The sequence below is a fragment of the Drosophila sulfurigaster genome, chromosome 2L (genome assembly GCF_023558435.1).
Source record: "Drosophila sulfurigaster albostrigata strain 15112-1811.04 chromosome 2L, ASM2355843v2, whole genome shotgun sequence".
In the NCBI taxonomy this organism is placed as follows: domain Eukaryota; kingdom Metazoa; phylum Arthropoda; class Insecta; order Diptera; family Drosophilidae; genus Drosophila; species Drosophila sulfurigaster.
In genome coordinates this window covers 17,471,338-17,496,836 of record NC_084881.1, presented here as the reverse complement: position 1 = coordinate 17,496,836, position 25,499 = coordinate 17,471,338, and the positions used below count along the sequence as shown (strand labels likewise).

General features: G+C 44.2%; 2 protein-coding genes across 6 annotated transcripts; one reads left to right on the top strand and one right to left on the bottom strand.

The window, feature by feature from the left end:
* Positions 1–690: 690 nt before the first annotated feature.
* On the top strand, positions 691–15,232 carry LOC133834984 (transcription factor SPT20 homolog). 5 transcript variants are annotated; one of them, XM_062264806.1, is made up of 4 exons: positions 702–1,064; positions 8,128–8,274; positions 12,029–12,175; positions 12,516–15,232. In XM_062264806.1, the coding sequence occupies exons 1-4, from the start codon at positions 1,047–1,049 to the stop codon at positions 13,827–13,829; spliced, it is 1,626 nt and encodes a 541-aa protein (XP_062120790.1). In that variant the 5' UTR covers positions 702–1,046; the 3' UTR covers positions 13,830–15,232. The 5 variants fall into 5 exon arrangements, with proteins under 5 accessions (XP_062120793.1, XP_062120794.1, XP_062120792.1 ...); XM_062264807.1 differs by having other exon boundaries at positions 703–1,064; positions 12,029–12,160; XM_062264809.1 differs by lacking the exon at positions 8,128–8,274 and having other exon boundaries at positions 691–1,064.
* LOC133834978 (cytoplasmic dynein 2 heavy chain 1) lies at positions 8,991–24,378 on the bottom strand. The gene is made up of 15 exons (XM_062264788.1): positions 24,149–24,378; positions 23,637–24,091; positions 23,055–23,583; positions 20,232–22,565; positions 19,955–20,171; positions 18,697–18,942; positions 17,935–18,624; positions 17,663–17,845; positions 16,678–17,597; positions 11,527–11,652; positions 11,330–11,464; positions 9,614–10,535; positions 9,406–9,537; positions 9,227–9,340; positions 8,991–9,157 (listed from the first exon to the last, which is right to left on the bottom strand). The coding sequence occupies exons 2-15, from the start codon at positions 23,986–23,988 to the stop codon at positions 9,023–9,025; spliced, it is 7,035 nt and encodes a 2,344-aa protein (XP_062120772.1). The 5' UTR covers positions 23,989–24,091; positions 24,149–24,378; the 3' UTR covers positions 8,991–9,022.
* Between the last annotated feature and the right edge of the window lie 1,121 nt (positions 24,379–25,499).

Below are 25,499 nucleotides of genomic sequence, written 5' to 3'. Positions count from 1 at the left end.
GAATGTTGAAAAATGTTATTTCTGGCTGTATTTCTTTTCATTTATGTTTGGTGTGGAGTTGCGTGTTTCATTTACGTTATCGAATCGTTTTTCTGGGATGATCAATAATCGCTAACGATGAGCGCAGTTCCAGCTAAAAGAATCTGTTCGGCTGTGGCGCCCATCGATTGCACTTCCAGATGGCAAAGTAGCTTGTCTCTGCTCGCCCTCGAATAGAGGGGTAAAGTAAGCTTCTCCTCCGACGTCTGACTGCGATTGGGAATCACGAATTGATCGATTTTCTTAAACTTATCGATTTGTGCGCTCGCCTCGCGCTCATCTTTAATTTTGTATGTGATGTAAAATGCATTCGTTTCGCTGGCATTCGTTGATTGCGTGTCTCCATCGAGCTGAAAACAATAATAATTTCAATTAAAATTAATAAATTTAAATGTATCCTACTTTTTTATTTTTTTTGATAACGAGTAGAAACATCGCAAGTTAGTTTAGACAAAAACCTTTAGATTAGCCTGTGCAAGCACCAATACCGCAAGCACATGCTCTGACAAAAGCTGTTGGATATGATAATAATGTTAAGTACACGCCTTTATCCGCCGTTAAACTTAACATAAAACGCAGCAGCTCCGCACTGTTAACTCGTAAGATACTTGTGAGGAGCACCAAAAAATATTAATCAATCAAAAGAAAACCTCAATAATAACGCGTAAAATGCCACTATTAAATGCATATAAAAATAGCGGCATTAAGCAAGTGGAATTTGTTAGTCCACCAACAGTGAGTTATTAGCAGAGCTACCCAAAAAATACTTGCAACGCTTAACAGTGCGCATTGAGTTGCACTGTAGCCCTGGTCGGAGTTAACAGAGCGCCGGAATGTCAATCAAATAAACAAAAAGAAGCGGCGTGAAGAAAAAAGCGAGAAAAAAGTGCAGCGAAATCAATGCGAGAGCCAACAAATGCAAACTAAATGTTGTAAATAAAAGTGCAGCAATTGAATCAAGCGACAAGTGTTTAACCATCAAACTCGACAAGCTGGAGACGCATTTTATGGCCAAGATGGGCAAGGTAAGCGCAAGAAAAAAATCAACGCGAGTGAGAAAAACGCAAAAAAAAAACACAGACAGACAGACAAAAGGCAAGCGAAAGAGACAGACAGACAGTGAGACAAACAGACGGACACAGTTTTGGAGATTCATTAATTTAGACTTACCTTAAGCGGTGCCAGCTTCAGCACTAAGGCAGTTGCGGGTGGCGTCGACGTCGCCGCCCCGTCTCTGCCGCCCTGCAAGCACTGCAGCTGCAGTCGCTGTGTGGAGACTCCAAATTGCTGCGCCTGCTGCAGCTTGAGGCAGGCAAAGAGATTCTCACAGTTGTACACATGCATTAGGTTAATATCCATGCCAAAGACCAGCTGCACTTGCTCCTTATAGCGCTGCTCCGCTGCAGTCGCGCGCACCATCAAGGCACGCATATAATCCACAGCGCTGTTGCTGCTGGGTCCCTGCCACAGTTTCTGCCAGCTGCTGGGCACCTGTGAAGGGTTAAGCGATTAGTGATTGCCCATATACGGGATAATGGGAAGGGTTAAGAGATTAAATTTGATTATACACATATATAGTATAGTCGTGATTGTAAGGAAATTGTAAAATAAAATGTATTTTACTTTTAATTGAAATGCATTGCACATAATTGCACATCTCGGATTACTGCATCGGAATTTTAAGACATATGAACAAATTTGCAGTTAAATTGCAGTTAATTAATTCACTTTAATGTAAATTGTAAGATTCACTTGTCCAACTTAACTGCATTGCGCATAATACAATTTTTATGCTCAGTTTTAGATAATGACATTAATTTTTAAGTCAATCGTAAAATGAAACTTAAATGCATTGCATATAACGGATAAAAGGGTCTTTTAAAAGCATTCGATGTATAGATTTGCACGGAAAAATGTTTAGTTAATCGCTAAACAGTTGTTCAAGGAATTCTTTCATCGATTGATTTACTCCTTTTATATGAAAAATTGCACTTAAGCGCGCAAAAGTTGCTCAGCGCAGCTCAGCGAAAAAAGTACTCGATTGTGGCGAGGTATGAATAGGTCATGAACTTTCGTTAAAGGTGAAAAGAATGCCAAAAAATGTTTCATTTAGTTGCACATTGCAGTTAAGTGCAATTTGTGTTATCAACATTATGCTCTACATAGACTCACCTGCTGTTCAGCCAGCGCCTTCAACGTTGTGGCTTCCAGTTCTAGAGCTTGTTGTTGCCCTGTTGTCGACTCCTTTAGCCAGTTGTGTAGTTGGGAAAGCAGCTGATGCACTGCTCGATAGAGTTGTGCGCCCAGCTTAAGCTCGGCGTGCACAAAGAGCGTCCAAGGTGATGTTGCTGTGTTCGTCGTTGCACTCATTACTTCAGCCTCCTTGGCTGTCTGCGTTATGCTGCAAGCGGCAGCCAATTTGCGCCATAAACTCAACAGTGGTTTGACTTGCTGCTCCAAACGCTGGCGTGCATTTAACGTGGTCACATCCTCGTCAGCTGCGTCACCTACGCCTCCGCTTCCGCCTCCATAGTGCACCACACGCAACTGTTTAATCACTTGCCGCGCCTGCTTAATTTCACGCTGCTGCTGCGCCTGACTCGCCAGTCCATACATTCGCGGCTCATCTTGAGCTGGCAGCTTCTCCAAAGCAGAGTAATAATCCTGCAGTTGTGCGCTGGTGGGCAAGGCGTTGCCTAATCCTAACGGCGACCATCGATTGCTCAGCACATCGGCGCTGCAAAATTGCGCGAGATAACTTCTCAAGATTTGCACATCGCGCTCGTTGTTCAAGCGTCCGCCATAAGCCAAAGCTTCACACAAACGCTGCATCAATGTCCAATCGCAGCGTCCGTTGGCCAGCTGGGCATCCAGCCAGCTGAGCACGCCCAGCGCCGCCTTCAAATCGGCCTCACCAAACTCATAGTACTTGGACCAACCTTGCGGTATAAACTGACGACGTTGCTGCAACACAGCCTGCAGCAGAAAGAGCACCAGGCGCATCTTCAGGCACTTGGCTGGCTGCTGCTTTTGTGGCTCCACGCTGGCGGCATAATTCTGCAGCATGCTCAGCACCTGCTGCTTGAGTCCCAGCGGCTGCTCGTAGCGCACCTTGAGGCACCTTTGATACAACGTCGACGAGCTGAAACCGCGCGTCGTTTCGCACAGCAACCACAGACGAAACTCTGGCGCTTTTGGTAGCTCGGCGAGTTCGCGTTCCAGTTGCTCCAGCCACTCGGGCACCAGATGCACATTCTTGACGCACAGCCATTGTCCTGCTGCGGCAGCTTGTCGCACTGCAGCCAACGCACGCTGTTCGCTGCCGCGACCAATGGCCAGCTCGTGATACTTTTGATTGCCCCACTTTTTGTGGGCCAAGGCGCGCAGCTCGTTGGCCGGATCCAGCTCAGGTTGACTGATCATCAGTATGGGACGCTCGCAGCTGCTCTGCTCCAGCAACTGCTGTACACTCGGTTGACTTGATGCCTCTGGCGAGAGGCCCAACAGCTGGCCGCTGGCCAAACGCAGCTGAGACAACAGCAAATCGGGTCGAAAGATCTGAGCCAAGAGCACGCGCTGAAATGGCGATTTAACAGCAGCTGTAAGTAGAGAATTTATAAGTTATTATGCTTCAAAAGAAATTAAAAGTTTGCTCTTCACTTACGCAGCACATCGTCCGTTTGCTGCTCGATGAAGCCGCGCCACACATAATCCTTGTCCAGCTGCAGCTGTCCACGCAGTTCAGGCAACTGTTGCAGCAACTGCCCCAGCTTCAATTGCGCCTCGCGACTCATGCAATCGGGCAATCCACTCAAGCCACTCAGCTGACTGCCATCGGCGCTGACCATAAAATTGCTGACAAACAGCTCCCACTCCTTGGCGCCGACAGCGGTGCCATAAGCCTGCCGGCAGATCCACAAGGCCAACGTCAGCTGGCCATCGCGTGGCGTGGCACGCGCCAGCTGCAAGTAGACGCTGCGCACGAGACGTTCGTAGAGTTGCGGCAACTGTTGGCCACGCAAGGCGCCCAAGAACAGCTCGATGAACACCAAGGCGGACAATTCGTAACCCTGCCAGAGTCCAGCATAGAACTCTGCTGCCTTGACGCACAGTTCACGCAATGCCCCAAATTCGGCGAGCAGCGTCTGCTTCACCTGTCCCGATTGCTCCAGCGCCGCATCGATTTGTGCGCTACTCTGCTTCACCTCGTTGAGACTGGCGAGCAGCGGCTCATTGCGTAATATATCGCCTTCGGCTTTCGAGAGCTGTTCAAGTAGTTTATCCTGCAGTTGCATGCGTTGCTTGAGCAGTTCTCCTTCGCGTTGCAGCAGTTCAATGCGCTGTTGTTCCAGCGACGCATTCTGCAGCACAATTGCCTTGGACATCAGTTGATCGGCCAATCCTGTGGCAGTCACCGTAAAGCGCAGCACATTCAGCTGACCACGCTGCTCCGGCGGCTGCAGTTGCTGCACTCGTTGCGATTTACTGATCAACACCAGCTGAAATTCCTCATGTAAATCCACCAATTTGCTGCCCACAGCCAACTGTCGCTTGTTGAAGCGCACGTAGATGTGTCCCTGCAACAGTTGCAACAACGGCGGACGCAGTTGCTCGCAGTCGGTGACCAGCAGCGTCTTGCCAAACCGCACAGCCAATTCCAATTGGTAGGCAAGTCTCTCGTTGCTTTGCGTGGTCAATTCACTCGCTCTTCCCGTCGCTTGCAAATGCGCCGAGAGCCAAGCTCCCGCTGTCTGCGTAGGATCGAGCAGCAACGGCACAGGGCAACTACCATAGGGCAACGTCAGTATTTCACGCAGCAATGCAGCACTCTCAATGATCTGTGCATCCCGTGCGAGTCCCTGACTTTCCCAGATGATCTGCTGCTGCTCCGTTAGCAGCGTTTGCCGCAGTTCATAGCTGCCGGCGGGCAGACGAAACTCCTGGCCAAGACGCTTCATGGAGGCGCTGCAGAGTGAGAGCAGAGCATTAGCAACGATTTGTAACACAGAAAAAAGGGTTCTAATAGCTAAATGAGACGCTATAAATAATATAAGGTATTCAGAACAAATCAATCGCAACCCCAAAAGACACTTGTAATTGTATTTCTAAACTCCAATCAAATTTTGTTGGAAAACAATGTTTCTAATCTCAGAATCAGATTCTTTAGAAAATAGTTAATATTTATGATATAAAGATAAATTGCTGATCTTCAAAGCAAATACCATCTCAGGTTAATACTATGTATTAATCGCTTGGGGAGGCGTTATAGAGAAACTTCTTATAAAATAGATAGACATAACATAATACTTAGACAAACTCTATGCATATTTCCAAATTAAGCCACTTAAATGTTGCCTCTTATAAATACGAATTCTAGTTAACGTTTCCATCTTTTACTAATTGATCAACGAGGCTTCTTTAAATACCTGATATCTTTACATTATAAGAACATCAGAAAGTAGCTTTGAACGAATAAAGCGATTTGTCTGTCAGACCATCCATCTTCATAAAGAACATCAAGATCTGAGCAGATATTGGAGCTATAGCTAGAGGCTGGGAACTATCGATAGTGGGCGCCATCGATATTCGACGATTTTTGGGCCATCGATCTCTAGCTCTACCCACCATATTTAGTGATAAAGTTCCTTTAGTTCCTACACCTTTCATTCATCGAAGTATATCAATTTCAAAATGATTTAAAAATGATAAATTGCAATTTGGTTATGCTTCGAATAGTTTCTGAAAACTTCTTCAAGATTAATCAAATCAATTTGTATAAACGTGCTTTGGTCCCTTAAATATGTCTTGCAATACACCTCAATCTCAACTATTTTGTTGTCCACTCACCCGCGTTGCTCCACGCCCCAGCCCGCATAATAGTTGATGGCCAACGCAAGCAGCAGCATCTTACTATCCAGCGTTTTGTGCGCACGCTTCAACTCCGCCAGCTGCTCGCTCCACGTGGCATACTCCGCACTCAGCTTGCCTACGAGCAACTCCGCTGCCTGCAGAGTGGCGCCCGCTTCCTGCAGCTTCAGCTCCAACACAGCCGCCTCCTGAGTGTAGGTCTGCAACTTTTCAGAGAGCTGTTTCACTCGCTTGTCCACATCGTCCAGTCCGCTGGCTAACTGTTGCATCTCATCCTCTGCCTCGTTGAGATTGCGCTGCAATTGCTTCTGCTCCCGCTCCAACGGTTTAATGCTCTGAATGACGCGAGCATAGCGCACGCTGGCTTGCACCCAGGCAGCCAATGGAGCCGCTGCAGCTGAGGCACGCTTTGCATTCTTTGATTCGTAGGAATCGCCCTTCGCTTCGAGCAAACGCTCAACAGCTTGACAGTTCTCGGGACTAATGTGAGCGGGGTCCAGTGAACGTATGTCTTCCTTAACGCCACGTTTGGCCAGAAACGTTTTCATGCTGTTCCAGGAGGTGTCTCTGATGCCCATCAGTCGCAAGACGCCTTCCAAAATATCTCTGACTGCCTCGGGCGGCGCACGCAGCGAACGTATCTCGGACAGCGCCTCGGATTTAATTTGGCCCACTGCATTGCTGGCTTCCGCCAATATGGGCTCCACTTCAGCAAGTTCTTGTTGAATCTCACGCTGTCGCTGCTTCAGTTGTTCACTGCTCGATTGCGTCTGTTGCTTCAGCTCCAGCATATTCGATTTCTGTTCGTTGGCATTGTGCATGGTCTGCGATATCATTTGCAGCGCATCATTCGCAAGCTGTCGCTTCTCACCCAAAGCTTGCTCCTGTGCTGCGGCATTGGACTTCAAAGTATCCACTAAACCGTGAGCAGCAGCTAGCTTATCCACGCCCAGCTGCAGCTTGCTCAAACGCTGATCAATCTCAGCTGCTGCATTGCTATACATGTGATAATAGCTGCTGATGAGTTGATAGTAACGATGCGAAGGCTGCTCCGGCGGCAGCTCCTCGGCTACATCCGCAAAGTGACTGCAAACGGGGACTTTGCCACGTCCCGCACTTGCGCTGGATTCGTTGAGCAGCTCGATGAACTGCTTGGGCAGCATGGCGAGTGTCTCACGCGATTCGGGACACACATAAAGCATATCCATTTGGCGATGCAACGCGGGGCAGCTACTAAAGTACTCTGTTAGCTGAGGACTGCTTGGATCTAAGACTAGTATCAAATGCAGTTGCTCTCGTGCGCCTGTAAATTGCAAGGTATTAAGGAACAGCTTTCGTTTTAAAATTTCGGTTACCTACGCTTCATAAAGTAGGCGCCTAGCGATTCCTGATAGCCTTCCAGTTGCGCTGCCTGCTTCAGCGTACTCGCCACCGATTCGAGATCATCGCCAAACAGCTCGAGTATCTCGCTGCCCTCGAGGAGCGCCTCAATAGGCTTCAATATATCCGGCACATAGCCCAGCCAGCAGTGTTCAATTAACAAATAAGTTGCCTGCTGCTCCAGTGCAGCTGTTTGCATGGCCAACTTCAATTCGTTGTAGAAATCCGAGAGATTGTAGCTGACGCCACCTTGCAGACTCAACACTTTGGCCTGCTGCAGTGTAGCAGCTGCATAGATGGCATCCATGTGCCGATCTCCAGCCTCGGCGAGGATCAGCAAGTGCGCATCGTTGCGGGACAAAACGCGAGCTATCTTGGCTGTCTGCTGGAGCAGCTCTTCAGTAATGGGCGCTGCAATGTTGTAGCTTTCGGCATCTACAAGATAAGAGGATAATAGTTGAGACATTTATTAATACGGACAGAAAAAGACCAGACTTAAAGTTGATTCCCGAATAGTTAGCATTAATTCCATTCAATACATATTACACAAATCATAAACTTATTCCTACAACTTCATATCTAAGCGCACCTCTTACTAACAATTGCATGTCATACTAAAAAAAAGTTTATTTATATTTAATATTAATTGATAAGGATAAACTCTACCCGCGCATCGTTATTGAAGTTGCCTCCAAATGGAATTAGTTAACTCGAAAAAAAAAAAACAAATAGTTGAAATTCTTCCATTCCAATCTCTAAATTTGTTGCACAACTTTATCTGAAAAAAAAGTCGCAAATGTTTTCTGTTTTTTTCTACCCGTTCTTGTATTGTATTTACAGTGGATGACCCCCGAAGAGGAGGCACGCCAAAAGTTCATCATGCGGGAGCGAGATCGAGAACGAAAGCGCATCAAACGCATGAATCCCGAGTATCGACAAATGGAACGGGAACGGGATCGATTTCGCAAACAGACGCCAAGGCCCAGTGTAGTTATCCCCAATCATCTAAGCACACACACTCTCTTACTCACACACACACACACTTACACCTACACACACACGCACTCACAGATTGTGCTCTTCTTCTTATGTTTCACTTCTACTTCTATATTCAGTTTGCATATTTGAGAAAACAACAGTTAAAGAAAGTTCTTTAATGCGACTTTCTGCTCAAAATCTATAGTTCTGGAGCAATGTACACAACTTCAACTTCGATGCGCGTGACGCCACAAGTGTGAATAGAATAATATATATTTAGAAAAACGGACAGATTTCCAGTGGGGGAATGGTTCAAAACACCCTAAAAGAATTTAGTAAAGTTCTTAATATCTAACTATTTTAGAAAAGTCTTCCATTCGTCTTTTAACAAAAGTTTAAGGTTGACATTTGCTTTATGACGATTGTTAAAGAAAGTGTAATACTTCTTTTGAAGATCTAGATGGATAGTTTTTTTTTTTAAATTATTATACTTCAGGATTATAATGGCTTATTATAAACAGAATAGTAATCAATCGCTAGGTTTTTTACTTGAATTAGAATGATCTAGTTTTAGTATATTAGTCGGATTTCAATCTAATTGAATAGAACTTATGAATGAATAGATATTTAAATTCAATAGAAATCTCTAAAAGAATAGTTCAAGAAATGAAGCTTCGAAAGTACTTTAAACAAGAAACGAATGCTTTCAAAATGAATGCAAAAGAATAAGACGAATTTAAAACTTATTTAATGTACTTTAGTTAATCGTATAATCAATGTTGCACTCACTGCATATGGTGATCTGCCTTTGCACCTCCTCGAGCCACTCATCGTGCGTTAGTCCATGCAGTTGTCCCTTCGATTTGGGCGACTTGGGCACAAAGTAGACTTTCTGCATGGCAAAACAAATGCAATACAATTAGCAATTACAAAGAGAATTGATTTCATGTAAGTTACACACCTCTTTGCCGAAATACTTGCGCATAGTCTGCTTGAGTATGGCCTCAAAGTGCTGGACATGTTGCTCATTAGCAAGTCGATCCTTGAACATGCTCAATAGCTCGCAATACAAAGCCTGCAAGTGAAACGAAACCCGAAATTGACAATTCAAAGAGAGACGCGACTAATAAATGAACTTACCTCATTGAAGTCCGTGGGCGGATAAAAGAGAAGCGACTGCAATAACTTCATAATGCATTTGGGGCTGAACTGATAGTGAACCTGCTGCTGTTGCTGCTGCTGACCTCCAGAGGCTGTAAAAGTCGTCTGCAACTGCAAGAGAGAGAGAGAGACACAGGGAAAGCAATGAGTTGAGAGACTGAGAGATTTCACGAGGGGTTTGGCTTACCTTTTCGAAGCACTCCATTAGACATTCGCTGACATGCTGCAAATTGATGCTGCCTCCGTTACTGCTGCTACTGAAATGTCCATTGAGCAGCGGCTCGAGGCGACACTGGACGATGGCCAGCATATCGGAGTTTGTGGGTCGGCCGATGCGCACGTATTGATTGATGGCCAAGTAACGGGGCGCAATTTTCAGCAAATTACCGCTAATGGACGCACAGATTTGCAATCCGCTCACGGTAATCCATTGCAGATTGTCGGCATAGAAGCCACCACGTTGCACCAGCTGCAACAGCAACTCAACAATTTCACAAGCACCCCAGGCATCCAGTTGACACAGATCCAGATTCTTCATGAATAGCACCAAACGTGATTGTTTCGCCCGATACTCTCGCCCCCGAACACCGCTCACCGTGACGCAGTGCGTCCGCAACGTGTGCAGCACATAGCCAGCCGTCAGCTGGGTGGAGCAATTGATGCTGGCCAGTTGATAGCCCGAGTGATCGAGCATCGCCTGCTCCAGCAGCAGCGTTTTGCCCGCTCCGCTTGGTCCGACCAACATGAAAGGTGCCGCCTTGCCAGCGGGCAACTCCAGCATTGATCCTATGATATTCAAATAGGATTTCACATACGCTGTGACTATCAGTTGACTTTCTTGCTCGGGCGGTTCAATCATGCCCACCGCATACTGTTCGAGTGCATTACGTTGCGGCTCAAAGTAGCTGAGATCGGCATGATTCGGCTGTGCCACATAGAGATTGGCTCTTTGCAGCACAAGTTGCGCAAAGTCACGATGCCGCTCGCTAGGCACGTAGCCGAGCAGTGCTCGCAGTGTCGCAGCTCCGTACTCCTCCAGCGATTGACTGTTGTGCAGCTGCAGCAGCAGCGAGCGCAGCAAGCTGACTTGACTGATACCGGGCATTTGACTGTAGAGTAGAGAAAAGAGTAGTAAAATCTTCCATCAATCAAATTTATTTAAAGTGCTTTAAGTAAACTAAGATAATCAGTAAGTTCCACACAACTCCTTCAGAGCTATTAGTTTCCATCAATCAATATTGATTGACTAAATCGATTATTCATGTGTTATTGTCTAACATTGAATAAATTAGCATACCAAATAACCTCTTTTGCAAGTTAATAATATGCATCAATCAAGGAAATTGATTGATTACTCATTGATTGACCAAATTACTATTCTTCAAGAGTAGTAAATTGTATTGAGAGTATCCAATAGTCAGCAAACTTTTTTCTTCTCATAAGTAAGTTCATTTTAACTTAACATATTTCAACAACAACAATTGATTGATTGCTATATAAATGCTAGCAGAATCATTTTCAAAACTTCTGTGAAGTTCTCTTCACTTGTCAATTAATGACATCACATTTTTTATATAAATAAGAATTTGAAATGACAATTTTTAAAGAATTTGTTGTCATTTCATTTATTAACAATTGATTGATGATTGCTTGACTGATACTTTCCACTTTCCCAAGCATTAACATGGTTTGTAGCATGGCTATCGTTTATGTTTACACGTATTCCTTTGTACCAGCTCCAGTTACTGTTTGATTGGCATGTGATTTATCAGCCATTCATAATTTTCATTCAGTAAAAAGTCTTCTATTCAAACCCCTTCACTTTAATTGATCGAAATTCAAAATGTAGTAGTTGTATCAATAATATGATGATTCTTCTCACTTCTTCAAAGCAAATACTCACCTTAGCACATGTTCAGCTTCAAGCCAATCAACTGCTATGCGAAAATTGCCATCAACATAGCTTTGCAGTAGATCGCCATAAGGCTCCTTGCTCAGCTCGTGCTTAAGCATCTCCTGCAAAGGATAATAGTCGTAGCTGCAAAGATAAATTCGATTCATATTAGGAGAGCATTTCAATTAGATTGACTTAGTTCTCACCTCATGTTGACAATGCCCATGCGTGATATGGTAGCCGGGGAGGCGTGACGCACATCGTCCGTTTCGAATATGAAGTTGACATTGTTGCCAAATTGAATGCGCCAGCCTGAAGGCAAAGTGAGCAGCCTGTAAATGTATAAAACATAGAAGAAGACACAAACAAACATAAGAACACACTCTCTGAATTATAATTTTGCTTTGCTTCTTTGACATGTATATGTCCATAGGCAAGAAAAATGTTAATGTTAATATGAATGTGAATGTTACTTAACAGCGTAGCTAGAATGTTATGTTTTTTGTTTTGTTTGAGACAGTGTTATTTTATTTTACATTTTGGGACAGCCTTCAGAGACATATACATGATCAAAGAGGAAGAAGAATGCTTCACAAAATTTCTCTTGCGTTCTATTTTGAACTTCACACCCTCCTCTCTCTCTCTCAGTCTCTGTAACGAAAAGAAACAAAAACAAACACAAAAACCGCTTCCCATCTCTAATTGCAGCTGCTGTCACCCGAGGAGGAGGCGCGCCACAAGTTCATCATGCGCGAGCGAGATCGAGAGCGAAAGCGCATCAAGCGCCTGAATCCCGAATATCGGCGTATGGAGCGCGAGCGCGATAGATTTCGCAAGAAGGCACGACGTGCTAACGTAGCATTTTTCCAATATCTTATATATATTTCTAAATAATATTTAAAATCACGCACACACTTCACATACACCCACACTCACCTAGACATCATTTAGTTTAACAAAGTATTCGAATCTAGGATTATTTTTCGAGTGGGAGCGTGGGGAATTAGTTGCTTAGCTTTCGTTCGATTTACGACGGACACTTGACTCGACATTACTATGTATTTTGTTTGCCTCTTCCATTACCAAGAAATGAAAATAACAACAACCAAAAACAATTGCTTAATCCAGCTACGTTTTGCTTTAATAAGTTTTCCCCCTACATTTTCTCTTCCATCTTTCATCTCTCGACTCGTAGTTGACGCCCGAGGAGGAATTGCGCCTGAAGATGATACAACGTGAACGGGATCGCGAACGCAAGCGCATCAAACGCATGAATCCCGAGTATCGACGACTCGAGCAGGAACGTGATCGGGATCGCAAAAAGGCGAGACGGGCCAACGAAGCGTTCCGACAGCTGGAGAAGCTGCGTGATAAGATACGCAAGGAGCGTAAGAAGGGTTTGTTGGTCACAGATCCCACGCAATTGCCGCCGGAGTTTGCGGCCATTATACCGCCAGTGCCTGTTGAGCCTGAGGTGATTATTTCGACGCCGCAGACACAGCAACAACAACAACAACAGCAGCAGCAACAGCAGCAATCACAAACGTTGCAGCAGCAATCACAAACATTGCAGCAGCAACAACAGCAGCAGCAGCAACAACAGACAGCCACACATCATCTGCAGCAACAGCAACAACAATTGGCTGCCGCAGCTGCAGCGGCAGCAGCAGCACATCAACAACATCAGCAACAACAGCAGCAGCGACGTCGCAACATGTCCCACGTGCCAACGGCAACATCGAGTCTGAATAGCGCGACGTTGACGCAACTAACGGCGGCGGCTGCCGCTGGCAATGCCGCCATGCATACGCCGACGGCGCATGCCACGCCCACGCATTTGCAGCAGCTGAATAAGCTGCAACAGTTGTATCCGCCGCCCAGTTTTGCACATCCCGCCCTGCCCATCGCCGGCGTCACGTTGATGCCACAACTCTGCCATCCGATACTGCATCAGAATCTGGGCGCCTCCATCTACGGGCCACCGAATGGCATCAAACAGGAGTACGGCCAGGATGTGAGTAGTTTAAGTGCCGCTGCAGCGGCTGCGGCCACAAGCTCTGCCTCGGCGGTGGCTGCTGCCCAGGCAGCGGCTCTCGCCTCGTTGCGTGGCAGCAGCAGCAGCGGCGGCGGAGGCGGACAAGCGGATGATCCGGAGATGGCATTGAATCTGGAGCCAGAGATTATACTGCAAACGCCGCCCGATGTGAATCCCGCGCAGCAGCAGCAACAACAACAACAGCATCATTTCAATGCCCATCAACAGCAGCAACATCATCTGCAGCAGCAGCAGCAACAACAACAGCAGCAGCAGCAACACTGCAACATGTTCCAGCACATGGCGCCACAAGCTCACATGCAACACATGCGACCGGCGCCGTTGCCACCACCGCCCACAGTTGTCCTGCCGCCACCGCCACCAACAACACACCAGCAGCAACAGCAACCACCGCCGCCGCCCCAGCAGCAGCAGCAACAGTTGCAGCCACCGCCACATGGGCAGCAGCAGTGAGAATGAGATTCAACCCAACTCGCCTTTAGTTCTTAAGCTCTCAACTAGCCACAACACACACACACACACACACACATACAAACACACACATATGCATTTGAAAAGTTCAGTTTTATGTTATTTTAGTTAAGCGAAGATGGAGAGCATCGAAGAGAGAGTGGAAAGAGTATTCACAGTTCAGTGTTATTTGCGTGTAGCAAAAGAAAATTGTACATTTAAAATCTTAAATTATGCGAGGATTTTGAAAAGCGATTCTCACTTTAAAATCATGCTATTTAGTTAAAGTAGAGATCTTGTAAAGCTTGGTAAACTTTTTAGAACATTTTTGAATAGATTTTCCTGTATTTGTAATACAATACTTGTGCAGCTTAATTTAAAAATATAGAGTATATTTATTGCTACACTAATTTATTAACTTTTTAACAAAATAGAGCCTTTATATACTGTATTCTAATTTCTGCGAGATTCTTATAAAATGTGATGTAAATTGTTTTCATGAAATTGTTAAACGTACAAAGTAGCAAAGAATTTCGAAAGTTATTCTCTTGGCCTTTCTAATATATTTTTAATTTAAATATTTAAAAAAAAAGACTGGCAAAGCTGATCACAAAGTATTTTTCTATTCCTTCTAAAATATTTGCATTTTAAATATTTAAACTAGCAAACAACTAGCAAAATTTATCGTGACGTATTTCTCAATCTTTAAACCTAAGATAATTCAATTAAATCAATTAATGTCAGTTAAATTAAACAGAAATAGAGAAATCTTACGAATCCTCGCATAAATTGAGTTAATACGATTAAAAGTAAGATGAAAGTAAAGCAAAAGAATTGTTCATATATTAGACAAAATCAATACTCAAAACACGTAAATGAACAAAGGAAGAAGACTCTACTCCCCTTCAATATGTAAGAGAACTCTAGAACGTCATTTGTAAAATGTCGTTACGTTGTGTATTACGTTTATGTTAACACTTAAGTTACATTACATTACGCTACGTTACGTTACGTTATGTTTTATAGTGGGCTTCCCCTCATTTGATGTCATCAAAAGAATTATCCGCATTTCGCTTTTTTGTGTTTTATACAAGTCTGTAAACTATTTTCAGTTTGGTAGCTAAGTGATAGGGGATGAGCTAAGTTCGTTTCTGGCTCGTCCCGTGCAATACAATACTTGCAACTATAAGATACGATACGATATAATGATAATTGTATACCCAATACGATATACATACATACATATATAGTATATATACAAGTATAATGAATGATAAATGATATATACATACATATACATACATATACATACATATATAAATGGCAAGCCGCAAATAATTATTACGAATTTATGCGCAAATACGAGCAAAATATAAAATAATAGCAAAAGCTGTTGCGAAATTGAATCGAAGGTGCTTTTCAATATTGGGTGGATGAAAAGGGATTTATCTTTTGATAATTTGCACTTTCAATTTTGAGGAATGTTGTACGAAAGTTCAAAATTTACGAAATTTGGATGTGATAAGTTTCAACCATGCTAAAGCTAATGCGATAGTCAAATTTACAGCTCCAATTAAATTCATTTTAAAATTGTTATCAATAATCGGACTCTTAGCTTTTCTAAAATATTTTCGTATGTGCTGAACAAATTTATTCCTCTGGAATAGGGTGATGTGAACGATATTCTTTGAAAGCATATTAGAGAGAATTAATTTGGAATAAGCTTGGCAGAATATACATTTTTATTTCTCCTCAGAATAAAACCTGGTGAAAAATATAAAAAACTGGAAAAATATCGAACATATTTAAAACTTTTCATATGTAAATTAGGACCACAAATTTAAATTCATGAGAACCTTTCCCATCATCAGTTAGAACAAGTAAGAAAGCTACAGTCGAGTGTACTCGACTGTGAGATACCCGCTACCCATTTTGAATAAAAGAAACATATTTTGCGGTATTTTCTCAAAATATACCGAATATACTGCAAATATACTAAAAATATACCAAATGGTATATTTGGTATATCGACATAGTACCGCATTCAAAATATACCGTAGACGGCACAATATTTCAGATTGTCAGCCAAAGCAGCTAAGACCCCTAGTAAGTAGGCGTTTATGCCCATACAAAAGTATTTCTTTAATAACTTCGACAATTTTTATCTGATCGCAACCAAATTTTCAGGAATCATAACTACTATAGCAGTTATTATATATACCAAAATTCGCAAAATTACGCTTGTTATTCGATTTTTTTTGATTTGCGGGGGCGGAAGTGGGCGTGGCAAAAATTTGAAACAAACTTGATCTGCGTGCAAACATAACAAATGCTGTCGAAAAAAAATTATAGCTCTATCTCTTATAGTCTCTGAGATCCAGTGTTTCATACGGACAGACGGACATGGCTAGATCGTCTCGGCTGTTGACGCTGATTAAGAATATATATACTTTATAGGGTCGGAGATGCCTCCTTCTACCTGTTACATACATTTCCTGCCGGCACAAAGTTATAATACCCTTCTACCCTATGGGTAGCGGGTATAAAAATGTTTTCAGAGAATTATACAGCAAGAAGTTAACTATAAGCTTTTCTAAACAATTTTCGTACATTTTGGACTAATTCATTCTTTTATGTTATTTGAAATAGTGAATTAATATACTTGGAAATTTCCAAACATAAGAATAAAACTTTGACAAATACATAGGTATGTAAGTAGCTTCCCCAAGAACAGCCAGAATGTAATATTTCAGTGAATATGATATAGACATTGATGTAGATATTGATTATGAAGAAAATCAGATTGCTATCTTCATAAACTTTTAAATACAAAAAAAAAAAATCGACTCACTTGTTATCATCAAGGACCGAGTTTAGAGCCTCTATCCACTCGGGATCGATGCTGCCATCGCAGACAATCCAAGAGTGCACGTGAGCCGCCTCCTGATTGACAACCACCGCCGTGTGGGTGAGCACACCGTCTAGCCACTGCCGCGTATCCGTATCGAGCCGGCCGAGCAACTGAACGCGACTCATCGACTTGGGACTGATGGTGTGGACGCGCAATTGAGTGCCCATTGTTGCGGTCAATGCCTGACGCAGCAGCGCCAAAATGCTTGACTTTCCACAACCCGGCGGACCCACGAGTACGACGCCCATTCGCTTCTGGAGCTGCTCATGCAATTGCAATGCCTTCTCGATTTGTCGGTCATTCGGGGAAAGACCAAGTGGCGCAAAAGCGGCAGCGAGCGCTTGTTGCAGTGGCGTTGATGGCGTCGCTGTGATGCCAATTTCCGGAAATACATTCAACAGCAGCATCTCGAAGCGTTCAACGTCCTGTTGTGCCAACTTGGACATGGTTGATGAGCGTAGACAGTGCACCACAATGCGCATTTCATGCTCCATATTTGTCGCACGCTGCTCATTAACAGACGCAGACGACGACGTCGTCGCTAATTGCGCACGGAGTCCCTCGCCGCAGACGAGTAGCACCGTCTTCAATTCGCGCAGTCCCCAATCGTAGTGCCGCTGGGCGGACAACATTTTGCCGCACAAATCAAACAGCTCCACAATACGCTCCGCAATATTCGCGGCCGCCGCGAAGCCCTCCACAAACAGCATCACACGAGCAATCTCTCCTGGCTCAGGTTGTTGCATGACAATGGGTCGAAAGAGCGCCTGAATGTTGCCGGGCAACTTTTGGCGGCCGCCGTATTCACCGCCCGCTGGATTTAGGGTTACAAAGATGCCGCAATGCTGATTGAGTTGCACCTGCAAAACAGCAAAGCGTATTATTAATGCAGTGTATCAATCGCGAGCAAGAAGTAATTTCTCACCTTTCGTTCGCCAATTTGCACAGTGTCCGACTTGTCCTTGAGTGCCGTTTGGATGGGCTGAATGAGCATTGATATGGATGATAGAGTGGCCTCCTGCAACCTATTGAACTCGTCAAAGCAGCCCCAGGCACCGCAACGCGCCAGCCCAGTGAGGATTAGACTCATCGATTCAGTGTCCACATTCTGCCAAACCAGATGACACATAATGACAAATTGCATCTAGAGAGAGGAAGTGTGTGTGTGTGTGTGTGTATGTGTGTGGTTACACTCACCTCATCGCAATTGAAAACCAACACGAGACGTCCAAGCATGCCGCCCAATGCCTTAACGCATTCGGTTTTGCCAGTGCCAGCTGGGCCAAAAGGATTACCGCCCAGTCCCATGTGCATGGCCTGGGTGAGTATGAGATAACACTTGTGTGTCAACTGTGTGTGCACCAGCTTATTGGCATGCCCCAGAAACTCGTAGGCGTATTCAAATTCAGCATATACCATTCGCACCCGAAGCTTCTCGCTCCCTCCGCTCCCGATCCCGCTGTCCATGTAATATCGCAGTTGACTTAGCCAATGCCAGTCGGTAGCATGCATCACATTATGCGCCTGCAGCAGCTCCACAACACTCACATAATGCACCAGATCCAGCAGCAAAGCACTCAGCTTAAGGCATATCAAACTGCCTCCAGTTGTCGCCGATGTCGTCGTCGTGCGTTGTTTCATTCCCGACAAATGGGTTATCTCCGCCTTGAGCTGTTGTTGCAGCTTCGCCAGCGACATGCTGCCAATGGCTTTTTCCGCCTGTCGCGTAAAATGCAATGCTCGCGTTGTGACCAACACTTGGCTAACATAACGCTGCAACAATTGTTCGTTCACATTGTCGCTGGCTCCGTTCGTATTGTTGTAGCACTCGTTGATTTGACTGCGCAGCGTCTCCTGCATCGTCAGCATCAGTTGATTGAGCCAACGCTGTTGCAAGTTGTTCGTAAATTTTGTTAGAAAAGTTGCTGATTTTATTTTAGTTGATTTACTTTTTCTTACCTCTATGTCGCCCGTCATGTCAACCGCTTGGCTTAGACGCAGCTCATCGCCATCAGCGCTGTGCACGGCCAGAATGCGATAGTGTTTTCCTGTGGGCGACTGTTCGATGGCCAGACTGTGACAGCCGGGAAAGAGCTTGCGTATGTGTCGCTTGATAATCTCCGCGTCCTTGGCTGCCTGTCCCAGCAACTCTAACAGATCATCGTCGCCCAGAAAGTAAAAGCGAGGGAACGAATTGCGTTTGTCCTAGAAAGATTTTGGGTGTGTGGGTATAGAAAAGATTTGCACGAAAAAATTGCAAGCAAAGTTATTTGGTATTCATTAATCTAAATAATAGATTTTTAATTGGTCTCAACTTAGTAGCAAAAAGTCATTTCACAAACGAATTGAAATACAATATGGTAACTAAAATTGAATGCTTACAAAAATCGAATGCCCAATATTGCATTAAGATAAAAAGGGTATATTTATATTCTCTATAATTTGTTTCCAGATTAATTAAGTATTTGTAAACCCAATAACGCATTTTAATATAAACTTTTCGCTGTCAAAAACAACTTAGGCTTTTGAGAAATTGTTTAAGGCAGTCAACTGTAATTTTAAAGCAAAGGCTTTAAATTTGGTGGCCAAGAAATACAAATTGTATAAGTAATATAAGATCAAAATTCGTATAGAAAAAAACATCAACTTCAATCTTAGTCTTAGTTGCTTTGGCCGATAATCCGGTATATAGTAGCAAAATATCGATATTCTAAGTGTTGGCCTTGGTATATTTTTGTATTTATGGTAATTGGATACTTTATAAAAACAGAAATTTATTTGTGACCAATGACAACTAAAGGATATAGGATATCCAAGGAAGCTTTTTCTGACAAAGAGATTACACTGCAGCAAGTTAGCTGAACTTTCAACGCCAACAAATTATGAAAAGGAAACTCAAAAATGTCAAAAGAAAGTAACAGTGTAATCTAAATGAAATCTTTCTTAATTGGTCTTTTCACTGCTTTATGTCTTTTACTAGAAGATTGCAGCTAGTGCGATGAAGGTTGTATTTAAGATGTGATTATAAAGTACATGAAATAGTCTGACGGACAGTAATTGATGTCAAGTTATCTGAACTTTCAACACAAATATAAAGATTAAAATTAAGGTAGCTAGATAAAACCAAATAAAGACAAAAGTCTACTCTAAATATAAGCTTTCTAATTCGTGCCTTCAGATATTAATATTGCCTTTTCTCTATAGACTTTTCGCTTACCGTAATGTAGCTCATTAGGTTCTGTTGACATCTCGCCAGTTGCGTTTCTAGCGCGTTGACAATGGTGCTAATGTTGTTGATCTTCAGCAGTGAAGTGACGCGTGAATCCATTTGAATCTCACGCATGACAAAGCGAAAGTCCTTGTCGATGCGCTTGAATAGAGCGTGCTCCTGCTGCAAAGTGCCAGCGCCAAACACGGGCTCCAAGTAGACCCAACTACGGAATAGAAATTACAATCGTAAATCTATATATGTAGGTTAATTTAACTTCTCTTACCGTCGCTGTGAATGACTTAAGCTAGTCAAGAGCACGTCAAGCGTGTTGAGACGACTCTCCCAAAGTCCCGCCTGATCGGAGAAGCTGTCAAAGGCCGCCGAGTTCTTGGCAGACTGCAGCAACGATTGATTGTCGCCAATCTTGTTGAGCACCTCCTGATAGTCTTTAATCAGCGACATTGTCTGTCCAGCAGCATCGGTGCGCTCAATCAGCTTCAGTTGCGCCGTCACCGACCATTGATCCAGTTCCACGAGCGCTTGGCGCACAATCTGTTCGGATGCCGCCTGCCGCACAATGCTGTTAATCTCTGGCGCCGCCGCTTGCAGTGCGTCCATGTCCAGCAAGATGTCCTGCAGCAACATGGCATGCAACGGCTTCGTTTGACTGCGTTTCAGCAGTTGAAAGATGTGCGCCCAATGGCGTTCGCTCAACGCATCCGATTGCAGCTGCTGCAGAATGGGCAACGTGGCCTGCAGTCGCTCCACCTGCTGGCGAATGCGTTTCGAGGGCAGATCAATCGAGGCATGCACTGAGCTCTCCCAGCGTGCAATGAACTCGTTTAGAACATATGGACGCCGTCTATAGATGGCCCATTCCTCCTGCAATATGGGCTGCAGTTCGGCCAGAAAACTATCGTAGACTTGCCACTGCTTGGATTGCTCCGCCAGCTGCTCATCGATGGCGGTGAAGGACGCCAATGCATCCTCGGGGAATTCCATGTTGAATTTGCTGCATTCGTCGAGCAGCTGTTGCTTCTTGGTCTGCAATTGTTGCCAGTGCTCGCGACGCTCTTTGAACAGCTCCAAGCTCGCCTGATCGTTGGATTCCAGCTCTGCAATTGTGGATTCCCAACGTAAAAGAAACTTATCCGCCTCATTACGCAGATTCTGCAGCTGTGTGTGCGCCTGCGTCTTGATCATGTCCACCTGACGCTGCAATAAGACCGCATGATTCTCGAGCAGTGGCTGCAGTTGCTCCCACTGCAACATAATGGCAGCTAAGGCTGTGACACGTTCCTTGCACCAACCAGCTAAGCAGGCATCCTTCTCACGCACCAGCATCAACGTGTTGGCAATTTGCGGCAATTCCTGCATTATTTTCTCATACTTCATGCCCGACTGACTGATGCTGCCCTCATCCATGGGCACGTTCTGCAGGAATTGCAGCGCATTCTGCAGAAATTCCTGCACCACACTCACATCGTTGAGGATCGAGGTGCGCAAGCTGTTGGCCAAAGCTTCCCAGTAGCGACGACTCAAGTACTCAATGTCCGTGCGCAGCGACAGCACATTGATCACAATGCAATCGATGGATTCCTCCGATTGCTGCAGCTTCGCCAGCTGTTGACTAAACTGCTTGCAAGCTCGGAAATTGCGATCCCAATCTGCAGCTTCGTTCAAATGAATGCCACACAATTGCTCGATGTCCACACAGCCCAAGGCAATCCAGGGCAACCAGATGCTCTTGAAATCCTCCAGCTTGTCAAAGAGTTCCGCTGCTCGCGCATACAACGGTCCAAAGTGATGGCGATTCAAGGTGACCATCGATTGGAACAACGCAGCGCTGTGCTCGGAGAGTCCATGAAAATTACTCGGACGCTCGATGAAGCGTCGCAGCTGCGAGAAGTAAATCTCACGAATCTCCTCCAGCGGCGGACTGTAGCAGAGTTCACGCTGGCGCAGCACCAACTTGATGTGTACATCGGGCAATTTGTTGTTCATATCGAGCAGGCCAAGTATATATTGATACTCCAGCACCTTGTACAGCTGATGATCCCAGTGTAGCTTAAAGGCATCTAAATTCGTGTAACCCTGACGCTCCAACGTCGCCAGCAGCTCACGCAAGTGACGCAGCTCATCCTTCCACACTTGATTTTGCGTCATCAGATCTGTGTCCATCAGTTTGGTGACTGTCCGCTTCGCCTGCTCATGGTAACCCACAAGCAACGTATTATCCGCGGACAGCTTGGACACTGCCTGCTGCAGAGTGTTGACATAACGCTGCACCGACTCCTCATCCTGCCAGGCAACAGTTTCGCTCTGCACCAGACGCTGCAGCTCCAGCGCATTCTTCAGCATAATGGGACGCTGGCAAGGAATCATGCGATCTCCAATGGTATTATGAAAGGTGGCAATCTGCTGCAAACGTCGCGCATAGCACATGTATTTGGCTGCGTGTGTGGCCGCAGAACGCAGCTCGAGAGGCACATTGTAGCCCAGATTCTCAAACTCGCGCACATCCTGACAAAATGTTACGAGCTTGGGGTTGAAGGTGACTCGCATTAATTGACGTCCTTCTTTTTCGAATTTGACTACAGCCTGATCATCGCGAAGTCTGAAAAGAATTGAATTTATTAGCAATTATACTTAATACCTTAAAATATAACAAGTTAGAAAGCTGCAGACGAGTATGCTTCATAAACCATATTCTAAAAATATACCAAAAATATACCGCAAAAATTCGAACGAAGGCTATATTTGGTATATCGAAAGTCTGAAAAGAATTAATTATTATGCTAAATAACTAAGTATCAAATTCTTTTACAAAAAAGGCTAGATTATACGAAAACAGTGGAAAGAAGATTGCTCCATTAGGAAACTTCTGTTTGAGAGCATTCATAGAAGATATTTTGTATTACAAAAACAAGGAATTTAGTGCTCTTAACATGCAGACAGACAGACGGATGGATGTACATGACTTTGCAGTGCCTTTAACCCAGAATTTAAATAGTTTATAGTGATGAAGATGCCTCTTTCCCTTACAACACTCCTTCACTTTCTAAGTAGCGCCTTTAAAGATCTCTTTAATAGCTAGGAAACTTACCTTAGTTCACCACTCTTCACAGCCGTGGAGCATTGACCCGACCAGATCTCAAAGTTGGTGCGCAACAGCGACTCCGTCTCCTCCTTGATCTCCTGCACCGCTTTGTTGATCTTTTCAAAGCCTTCGCGTCCACTTATCAAGTGGCTAACCTTCTCAATCTCCTGTATCTGATGCTGCACCACCTTGAGCCAGCGGCACTCGTTGCAAATGACCGACAAGTGTCCCGTATCCGGTTCCATGTTGGTGTCCGTCATCGCTTTGCGCAAATCCTGCAACAGCAGATGCAACGACTGCAAAAACTGTTCGCGCTCAATGCTGAGCAGCTCCAACACCGCAGGACGTTGGATGAGCATCTCGTACTTGCTGAATATGTAGATGACCTGGCGTGGATTGCTGAGATGATAATGCAGCTGGGATTTTAAGGCGGCAGCAATGCGTTCATCGATGGGTTGAAGCACAAGCTCGAAATGCTGCAGCGCCTTATTCCATTTGCTTTGCCCTGGTGGCGTGGTGTCGAATATATTGAAATCTAAAAGGAAATTCGATTAACGGTAGCAGAGCAAGGGGGAGTAAGCTACTTACCACTAAAGGCCGCCTGCTCTTGGAACATTTCCTGCAACTCGGCATCGTTGAGCAGTGTGGCAATCTGTTTATACAGCTGTTTAATGCTGCGTATTTCCCCCAGACGCGCCTTGAACTGCTGCCCACGACGCGGCACATGCGGTTCCCCCAACCACGGATGCTTCACATAGTTGGGCCAAAAGAGGCGCGTCAACGAATCGCACAATTGCATCCAAGCGTCCACTGTGTCCATGCACTGTCCCATCAGATTGTTCACATTGTACGAGGCCAGACTCCAGATGTCCTCGGCATGCAGTTGCAGCAGACACGCCTCCAGCAGGCGATTGCCCATAATGTCCAACAAGTCGGCCATTCGTTGTTGCGGATAATTGTAGGGCAGACGCCACAGTTCGTCGAGACTGTTGTGGGCATGGTCGAGAAACTCCTCAATGCGATTGCTTCCATTATCAATTGAGCTGCGTGCGTTTTCTGTATTAATTTATTTGCGATTCTTGCACATTTTTAAGGCTTACCCAATTTTTTGCTCAATCTTTTCCAGCACTCCAATGAAAATTTGCGCGGTCTCGCGATCTAAGCGGGAACTGGACTTTTGGCCCAACTTCTGCTTCCAGTATTTGATTTCATCCTTAATGCTGCTAATGCCTATTTTCAATACATATTATTTATTTTAATTTCACTTTAATGTTTTTAAAGATTTGTACAGAATTTGCTTCTTTATTTTACAAGAACTTCCGTTACTTTGACAAAATCGCGGGCGTCAATGTGACCACATTGCAATAAGTGAAGTGTTAAAACTATCGATTGATCGCTGTGCGCGATAATTCTAATAAGAATGGATAGCTTGTGTAACGTCAGAAGAGACCACAACAAAAGAATGCTGTTGGTATCGTGACGTCACATGCATTGTGTGCGTAAAAACAGCTGAGTCGTGTGACGTCAGCATAGACCTCAACGAAGGAATGTTTGCTATTGTGATGTCACAAGTGCGGATCGACAGTTACCTTCAAAAGGCCGCGAAAGGATTAGAAAGTTTTGGCCACATTTATATCTTGGCGCGAAATTGGAGCTACCGACGCTATAAAAGCGCCTTTTTTTTAGCAAAACCGAATGAATGTTTAAGTATTTTAAAAGTACAAAATTAAAGTGGGCATTTTGTTATGCTTTTTTGAAAGTGTATAAAAAATGCACAAAGGTGAAGTAAACTAGTAAAATTAATGACTCAGTAAGCGCAGTAATACTTTTTGCTATTATCGGTTAATTGATGTACGCAAATATTAAAAAAGATTGCACTATTCAATGCTTCGTTAACTTAAGTCAACTAACTTTTGTGATCGCCATATTGAAAATCAATTTGTGTAATCTTCACGAATTTTGTCCACACTTTTCCCAACGCAAAAGTCGTTATTAATGCGCAATATTTCGCAAATTTAAAGTGCGTTGGTTTTTTTATGTGTTATTTATAGTGCAATTGGAATGTGTGTGTGTGTTTTTTTTTTTGTTAGTGTTTATACAAGTGCAAATTAAATTGTATGTGCATTGAAAATGCATAAATAATAAAAGCTGCAGATCAGCAAAGCGCTGTAATGCCAGCAAAAATAAGTGAAGGTGTGAAAAACATTGTAAAGTGGTTATTAAGCAACAAGTTAATGCGCGATTGTGTTGTATGCGTTGTTTTTTTTCTTTTTTTTTTGTGTGTTAGTATTATTTACCGCTTTGTGGTAATCCCAAAGTGGAGCCCAGCGAGACATGCAAATTCTCCAGCAGACCACTCAGCTCAGCGCTGTATTCATTGCCCTGCGAGTGAAAAGGACAGCATGTAAGTACCGTAATAAGACGAAGGTGAAGACAAAGAAGTAGAACAAG